This window comes from Morone saxatilis, unplaced genomic scaffold, assembly GCF_004916995.1.
Source record: "Morone saxatilis isolate NCDOM2014 unplaced genomic scaffold, NCSU_SB_2.0 Contig16, whole genome shotgun sequence".
Taxonomy (NCBI): Eukaryota; Metazoa; Chordata; class Actinopteri; family Moronidae; genus Morone; species Morone saxatilis.
Genome location: NW_023339718.1, coordinates 14445486 through 14454824, shown reverse-complemented (window position 1 = coordinate 14454824; position 9339 = coordinate 14445486). Strand labels below are relative to the sequence as shown.

The following is a 9339-nucleotide window of genomic DNA, read 5'->3' as shown; positions in this document are numbered from 1 at the left end:
ACATGGTTTACTCTGAAAAGTACTCGCGGCAACTGGGAGGGGCACAGGGACTGCAGATGGGCCCACAGGGGCTTTTAGCTGTGGTCACCAGCACTATAGTGATGCTACTGAATAGCAACATGCTAATGCTGCTGCACTGAGGCCTTCATTAGCAGTGTAAGTGATGAATAATGTGTTCAACGAATTAAAGGACCAGTGTGTAGGAATTTATGGCATCTAGCGGTGTAGTTGTAGATTGCAACCCACTCGCCTCACCCTCTCATTCCAAGCGCGTAGGAGAAACTATGGTGGCCGCCAGACTTTCGTAAAACATGAAATGCCCTGTCCTTTCTGGGCTACCGTAGAAACATGGCGGTTCAACATGGCGGACTCCAAACGTCTCATTCTAAGGTGAAAACAACACGATTCCTATATTCAGGCGATTATACACCAATAAAAACATTCCTATGAATATTATATTCCTGCCAATAGATCCTCCTAAATGTTACACACTGGACCTTCAAGTACAGGGATGTGAAATGATTAGGGACAGAGGAACCTCTAACCCTTTAGGACTCTTCATTATGTGTGAATTTTTATGTTTTAGCCTTTGACTTAAAATTACAGTCAAATTACTATTAACATAAATTTATCCTGAGCTCAATCAGTCAGAGATGTTTGTTTTGTTATTGTTTAAAAGGATCACAGTCATACAGAAATGCGTTTGTGTGTCTCTAAGCTGTGGCAGACGTAGACGGAGGATCTCAGAGACAGTACAGTAGGCGATGACACCCAAAAGATGGCGCATTTTTCCTGATTTGTCCTAAAACAGGATGTTATTCTACCCAGACCACAAAGAGTGAGAGAAAGCATGAAACAGCCCAGTTCCCTACTTGACCCTTTTATGAAGGAGCGCAATCTGCCGGATGTTGTTGAAAAGAACTTTATCCAACCCGCCTGGCGCCTCTTCTGTCTGAGGACGCTGGAAAACAAATGCATCCATAATTTCCCAACTTACTCAGCGAGCTACCTCAGCTGAGTTGTGGTCACACGAGTAACGTGTGACAGAGTAACTGATCTCTGGATAATGACTAATTAACTTATGCTGAATAGTAAAGTGAGGATAGTGAACGGCAGATGCGATGCTGACAGCACCGACAGCGTCGGGGTAGTTAGTGAAGTGACTTCTGTCAGTCTTAACCGGGGAGAGGTTAGACCAGAGAGCAACTGAGTGCACTTACATTTGTCTCTCGTGAAAGAGAGAGGGGCCATTAACTGTACTCAACACTGCAACCTTGTTATCCATTAAAGTCCATTTAGAAACAATTTAGGAAGCTGTCCAGACATAGAGGAAGGGGTGGCACTCCCACTGACTCATCATCTCGCTGTTTGTGTTGTTTGTTAGTTTCATTCAAGGAAATTGGCCACGGTCTTTTGTCTCTTTGTCCCAGAGAACAAAGTATCTGAGAGGGCTGGTGGAGGCTAACCCTCTCAGATACTCTGTCAGGGTGATGAGCTGTGTAAATAAACTGCTTTAATAATATACACCTGCTTTCTGTGTAATATGAGTATATTAACTCCAGGGACGTGGACGTTGGGGGACTGATTCAGTTCACAGAGTTGGATAACCGTGAATGGTGATACAAAACCATAATCAATTAATACTGGACTTTAACTTGTCTAATATTCTATTAGTCTACTGTTACAGATATCAGTGCTCCACACCGAAAGGTTTTACATTATGAGCATGACTGAGTATTGGACCATATCTACTCATTTCTTCATAGCTTAAAACATGAATGGACATTTATCATAAGAGGTCCATTTAAATAAGACTGCTGGTCGTTATTCTATCTGGATTAAACAGACAGTCACACTGGAATTGATGCAAAGCAATGAGCGCTTTTTCTGACTGTTTATGTATGTTGTGCTAACATTTTCCATGTGCACTGCCATTGCTTTGTACAGTGTGTTATATGTATATTTTCTGATGTGTTTTTTATATTCTTGCCTCCTTTCTCCCTTCTATCCAGTGTTTTGCCTCTCTTGCCCCTCTGTGGGGCAGCCTGTGACTGCAGAAGTGCTCTTAAAGTGTAAGACCACTGTTGTACTAGTTCTGAATTTGAATTCAAAATCTACTGAATGTTATTTTCCATTATCAGCTGAGTTTATGGCTGCTAAGCCCGCATATCAACGTGTGTACAGTACATAAGATTTGTATAATCATTTTCTAATCATAGAGGCTGATGAGTTTAATTTAAAAATAAAAAAAGCTATTTAAAGGTACCCTCTGGAGTTTTAATTGCAAACTGTTCAAATACAAGATTACTGGCCAAAGCACTTTTTATGACTAACACACACACTGAACACACCTCCTGACCCAGCTGTTGTGGAAACATGTAGGATAAGCTGTATCTACCTACAATATATCTAAATAAGCTGTTATGGCCTCTATGATGTTACAAAATCATCTTATCTGAACATCATCGGCTTAAGTTCTGTCAATCAATGATAATCCTCATCAATAACACCTTTTCCCTCTTGATTTCTATATTTAGAGCGCAGCCATGACAACCCTGTCTCCTAGAAATGATCGTTGTACATTGTCACTGATTGCTTCAGTTTCAACACTTTTGCCCGTTATGTTAATTAAACAACATTTCCTCATTATGTTAATAGAAAACATAATTCGGTCTGCCTTACGTTAACTTCAAAACGTATTTGCTGTTGCAAATTAAAGTGTATAAATGTAATTTCTATTATATTGTAGCAAACTCTTGTTATTGTTTGCCTGTAGAACGATCTCTGTGATCAAAACCCCCACAGTGTACCTTTAATGTGTTGTTATATGTGGCCTACATTACCTTGTGTCTGGCTCTGAATGTATTTGAATGTACCGTCTTTAAAGTCATGAATGCCTTTTACTGCGAGGGATCACATTTACTGTGCTGCTGGAGCTTCTACTGCACATCGAGGGTTGACTCATACTTTTTGCTTGTTCTGTCAAATAAACATATTACATTTACTGATTTGTAGATATTTGTCTTTATTACTTTTAGAAGTGGGTGGAAGGAGTTTAGGTGACATTTTGACTGAAAACATCAATCAGAAAGCTTTAGTGGGGATTCAGAATTACAAAAATATACTTAAATAATAAATAAATGTGTTTAAAGTAAAAGTGCTTTTAAGAAAGATGTCCCTTGACTGACATGTCTATGATATAACGTGTCAGTGTATAATAGATCTGAGAGGATTAAGAGGTAGGAAAAGTTTGATCTTTAACAACTCAATTCATATTCTTTTAATATGTTTTTATGTGAAATCTAATCTGTAGAGCAACTAGTAACTTTATTATTAAAATGAATGTAGTGGCTCGAATGGGACAATATAATATAAACAGCAGAAAGAATCAGTACCTTAACATTTTTAAGTAATACTAATTATTTCCACCACTGCAACATGCAAACATGATGTGATTGTACAGCTCTGGGATAACTGGGAACTAATACTGAGTAAAAACATAAAGTCTGTTGTGGCAACAGAGAATAACTAACTACAAGAGGCCTGTGTCAACACTTTCTCAGTGTTTCTGGTCTTCATGCATGATTACTGACTGGACGGTCACTGTAGTGGACAGAGGACAAAGCAAACACATGAGCCCTGGTGCGATGGGATCAGATCTGAGATGTGATACGAGTCTGCAGGCTGTTAAAGTCGTGCGGCACCACAACCCATTTGTGGTTTCAGTGAAACAATTAGATGGAGTATCATGACAACAGAAGTGTAATCAATCTCCATTATTTATGTAACATGAACGGTCTCTTCACACAATAATGTGGACAATAAAATTCAACACTAATGTTCTACGTTTTTTTTTATTTATATAACAATATTACAAACATTTTGCTTGTTTGCATAAAAAGTCTACAAAATGGCATAACATGTACTTTAATGAGATAAACTTGAATACATATACAAGCAATGTACTGGAAATGTGACAATAAGTGAAACAGAATGGAAAAACTGCGTAGTATGAAATTATTATTATTATATTATTATTATTATATTATTATGAAGTGTATAGCTGCTCTTAATCTCTGGCCCTGGCATGACTGAGGTAGAGTTAACCTGATTAAACTCATTTATTCCTGGTCTATCTAAAACAGACTGCCTGCCAGAAAACATAAGAAAACATCAAAAGTATAAAAAGACTGGCCACGTTAAACAGAGAGTGTGGAGAACAAATAGTTATTCATTGAGTCAAATTATGCCACAACTCTTGACAGACATCTACAGGAAGTGTTTGTGTTCACCAGCACACCTGCAGACTGAAACATGGGGTCACACTGACGTGTTGTACAGGCTAAATGAGTCCTTTGTCACTGGGAAAATACATTGGCAACAGCTTTACATTATAAGAGTCATATTATTGGTCACATTTGAATTTAAACTGCAGATCGTTTTGTTTCTTGTCAGGTTGGGGGTAACTTTAGTCAGGGTTTGGACCTGTGTCTGTTTGGAGGTATCCAGCTCTGTCTCCAGCCTCTACATGACTGCCACCCAGTGGCCCATGAGCAAGGACATCAGGGAGCCGATGACAACGATGATACTGTTGTAGATGGGGCCGCTGGATGCTGCCGTGTAGTACTCCATGTCTCCAGAGCCCTCTGCCTCATAGCCAGGCCTGGGCCCGTAGCCACCTCCGTAACGTGGGGGGCCATACCCCCCTCCATAGCCTCCATAGCCTCCTCCATAGCCTCCATACCCCCCACCATATCCTCCATACCCCATTCCATATCCCCCTAACCCTCCATACCCATACCCAGGGCGGCTCAGGGCAGACCCCACCATTGCTCCTCCTACGGCCCCGGCTGCAGCTGCCCCGGCTATCTTCCCCGCACTGGGGCCGCTGCTCTGGATGGGTCTATAGGCCTGACCACCACCACCACCCCCCCAGCCCCGGCCCCGGCCAAAGAGTCCTCCACCACCTCGGCCGCCACCTCCAAAACCACGGCGCGCCTCAGAGCTGGGTAACAGTGTGGCGAGGAGCAGCAGGCAGAGGGTCACTGTGAGGGGGAGTTTCTGCAGGCCCGACATTCTTCTTCTTCTTCTTCTTCTGTGCTGTAAGAATGAGACAAAGGAAACCTTATCAGGAGGCGTGAATTTAACACTGGCGAGCTTTTAACTTGAGAGACTTGTTGTCTTTTCTTTTTGTTTCTGTTCCTTAGTGAAATTCACTGAGATGATCCGCTGGCTGTGGACTGTTCAGTTCTTGACAGTGGTGGAAGAAGTATACATACAAATAAAAGTAGCCACAGTGTATCAAGTGTATTAGTGGTAATAATAATAGTTAATTTATGAAAATAAAGACAATCACAGGACATAAGATAAATAACAAAAATATAGTAGAAAACTATTAGCTTGTAAAAAAACTAAAAATAAACTGTCAATAAACAAAATATCATCATAAAAAAGTAAATTCTAGTAAACTTTATAAATAATAAGATATTTATATTCTAATAAATTAACTAGTAAAGTCCTGTATTCAAACATACAAATTGGGTATCAGAAAAATATACTTAAAGTATCAGATTAAAAGTATTCATTATGCAAAATAAATGAGTAATATTATTATTATTATTACATTTAATTATTGCTTTATTATTATTGATCCATTGGAACTGATTCATACACTGTTAATATATAAACATGGATCATATAACAGGTAAATTACAGCTGTCACATCAGTGGACTAGTAACAAGTACCTACAATATTTGCCTCACAAATATAGTATAAAATGGAAATACTAATATAAGTAAAGTACAAGTAACCTAAACAGTGTTAAGTTCAGAACCAAAGTACTGAAATGTACGTAGTTATTCTGGTCCCTGAAGGCACCTCGTCAACAGACTGATGAGATGTTCTCACTTTAGTCCTGCTGTTATTTTTACGTTACATTAAGAGCAGCACAGATCACTGCTCTTAATCCAGCTCTGAATCCAGCTCTGAGAAACACATCTTACACAAGAACCGTCTCAATTTAACACTGCAGCTGACCTGGGATCAGATGGCTTTCATGACCTCTAACGCCATTTCATTAAGATCTGGTAGCTGAATCTGACTCCAGATCTGTGGACCTGCTGTATTAATGACTAACAGTTATCGGACAGGGAAGAACAAATAAGATGATCCCCAGTGAGATATTTACATTAGAGCAACACACAGAGAGAGGTACTTTATTATATTATATTATATTATATAAGTCTTTATTTATATTAAATGTTATATAAATGTTAAATCATTTTATGCTACTTTATACTTTGTTTCCACTACAGGTCATACAGTACTGCACTATTTATTTACCAGCTTTAGTTACTTTTCAGATTGATGTTTAACATATATGATCCATTTCTACATTATGATGCTTTACTATTATAGATTAGACACAAGAATATTTATAGCAGTTAAAACTGCGTCCACCTCAACCAACTGTAACACTACTGCTCACACCTCATCAATAATAGCACAATCAAAGTACCTTGTGCTGCAAATACATCTATACTTGTATTTCAATTTAATTCAAATGCAGGACTTGCACTTGTAATGAAGTACTTCTATAGTGTGGTATTACTACTTTTACTTCATTTGAATACTTCTTCCGCTGATGACGCCCAGTGAGCAGCATGACATCATTTGCTCTGCTGTCAACAAACTGTACGCAGTCTAATCTGTCCTCTTAAAAGATGAGTTGAGCTATAATTACACCGGGTCACTTAGTTTGAGAATAATCCAGTGACTCTCAGATTACAGCAGCCCAGACTCTCAATGAAGACACTTTCCTTCATGGATTTGATGCCATTTGGAGCAAGTATATCAGTAATTGTGATTTCTATCAATAGACCCTATATTTATAATATACGTATTACATATAAATAACATCACAACAAAAGAAACTCACTCACAAAAACAACCAAAGTAAATAAAGAACACTGTTAAAACCTGCTGAATTTAACAGAAACATCAAACTCTTGTTAGAATAAACAGTCTCACCTGTTGTGTGGCTGTTGGCTCGCAGCGATTCAGATGAGTTTTCCTCTTCAGACGGTAAAAACCACAGAGCGTGTGTTGGCAGCGCAGACTCTTCTGACAGTCAAGTGTATTTCAAGGCCACGCCGTTATCCTCTAGACAGCTTCAGTCGGGTGAAGTGGATCACGCCGTCTCACACCTGCTCATTGGCTGAGCGTACAATAAGCTGCTGTACCACCGACATCACACATAAATACCTGTGCGTGTGCGTGTGTGGGCGTACACGTGTGTGATCTCAGCCCAGTGAGTGACTTAACGAGCTCTCCCGAAGCTTCCACTATGACTACTGTTATATCTGTTACATTACACAAGGAGATTTTAACATCATTGTATAACATGGTACCGTTTCACACACTGACCCCGAACGAGACTCAAGGAGGTTACAAATATATATGTTAATCTTTTCTCAACATACCGTTTTTTTGTTTTTTTATTAAATAACAATCATTGTAAGAAAAAACCCACATTTTCCAAGTCGTGGCATGAGTTCTTAACATCTCAAAGACTACGGTTCCTTCATTATTTTGTAAAAGACACGATACAAAAAGCAGGCAAGTCTTTAGAGTCACTAAAAATACAACATGCACACTCTCACGCACACGCTCCTGATGACCTTTTCAACAACCGTGTTAGAAATATTGAACGGACGGGGCCGTACGCACACGGACAATAGCAGATGTATGCAAAGCGCTGTACATGTGGAGGCAAACTGTGCTGCTTTTAAATGCTCATTCATACATTTACAACATTCTTCCATCAAAAGATCATCGGCGTAATTCACAGTCTTTTCTTGTGCTTTCGCGTCACAAACTGTTGCATTGTACAGCCGGTCCGATATCCAATCCCTACCAGGAGGCGTTGTGTGCGGAATGATGTTGAAATCTTCTTGCCGTCTTACATAAGGCAGGGATGCATTATGGGATATGCAACAAGATGAGACCACAACGGTTTCACATTGACTGGAACTGTGTTTTGCCGTTATTCAAATGTATCTAGGTAGTTTCCAGTAAAACCCTCCAGAATTTTCCGGTGTGTCTTTGTGCTTTTAACCTTTTAACAGGCACTTTACTAAAACCATATTATGTGACGTTTGTGCTTTAAATTGATTTGGGGTATTAGCTCTTAATCTGGAGGGTAAGACAGAAGACAGGACGTCTCATTTTTACTGCACTGCAAAAAGGTTAAAAATACTAAAAGGAGTAGAGGAGTATCTTTCTGTGTGTACTGATAACAAAGAAATATATGTTAAGAAAAGCAGAGGGAGATACAGTGATTGGGTCTGAATTAAGACTTAAAGTCCACTGCTGAGATGGTCACACTTTAACATGCACACAGTCTAGCATGTTTAAGTTTTGTCTGTATGTTGACGGATTTGAAAAAGACCCTATGCGGAGGCGGGAATTCAGAGGAGCAGGCTAATCGCTGGAACACATACATTGGGTTTTTGTCAGATGATTCTTGTTTCCAGCCGGGTGGAGGATGCGGCGCTCTGCGAGACGTTTTGACAGTTTGATGATCACATACACGTCGCCCCCTCTGGAAGACAACTGAGCTGCTTCTCAATTATACACCGCAGGTAAGTATACCTGCAAGGGCGAGAGAGAATAAATGTCTGTGCCTGCAAATATACATTGGATAATAACACCAGTACTATGTAATGCCCACGTGTGAGCTCATAGCAGCGGATGAACATGTTGACGACTGTGGATGATGAAGGGAAGTAGATTATATACAGTATTTTTCTCGTACCTTCTCCTGAGTTTCTGCACCTCTCGGTCCTCTTCCTCCTTCAGTTTGGTGATGAAACTCTGCAGGACAGGCATTTCAAACTTGATATACTGCGCCACCTGGTGGAAGGGAAGAGAAATGTGATGACAAAGCACAAAGGAGAGAAAGAGAGAGAGAGAGAGAGACCAATGTGATATATTGGAGACACAGGCAAGGATTTTGTGGCTGCACGCTGTCGCAGGAAGAGCAAGTAGGGAATGTGCATTTACATCATATGTGACTTCCTCTCCCAGGTCTTCTTCCATGAGGAAAATCTTGCAGACCTGCTCACACGGACCCTGCATCACTCTCAGTATCAGAGGGTAGTCACTTCGCTTCAGTTTCACACGCTCTGAAAAATCAACACATCCACAAAGATATTCATTAAAGAGCCAGTGTGTAGGACACCGCTCGTGTCTGAATGTGACGACCTGGGAATGACGTGAAAGGCTCCATCTACAGAGTTTGGTTCGTCTGTTCCTAGTAGTGATGGGAATTCCGGCTC

General features: G+C 40.1%; 2 protein-coding genes across 2 annotated transcripts in view; both read right to left on the bottom strand.

Annotated features, from left to right (window-relative positions):
• Positions 1 to 4524: 4524 nt before the first annotated feature.
• Positions 4525 to 5076, bottom strand: LOC118325542 (acanthoscurrin-1-like). The gene has a single exon (XM_035658256.1). It carries the CDS (start codon positions 5074 to 5076, stop codon positions 4525 to 4527), a length of 552 nt encoding a protein of 183 aa, XP_035514149.1.
• A 2386-nt stretch (positions 5077 to 7462) lies between these two features.
• rassf2b (Ras association domain family member 2b) overlaps positions 7463 to 9339 on the bottom strand; it is a gene marked incomplete in the record, with an annotated part of 11829 nt that continues 9952 nt past the window's right edge. Inside the window, 3 exon segments of the mRNA XM_035659048.1 lie at positions 7463 to 8653; positions 8817 to 8914; positions 9065 to 9186. Coding sequence (XP_035514941.1) covers positions 8584 to 8653; positions 8817 to 8914; positions 9065 to 9186 — 290 coding nt within the window.

What these genes read in the sequence shown, in the direction of transcription:
- LOC118325542 (XM_035658256.1), bottom strand. Translation starts at nt 5,076, where the DNA reads ATGTCGGGCCTGCAGAAACTCCCCCTCACAGTGACCCTCTGCCTGCTG.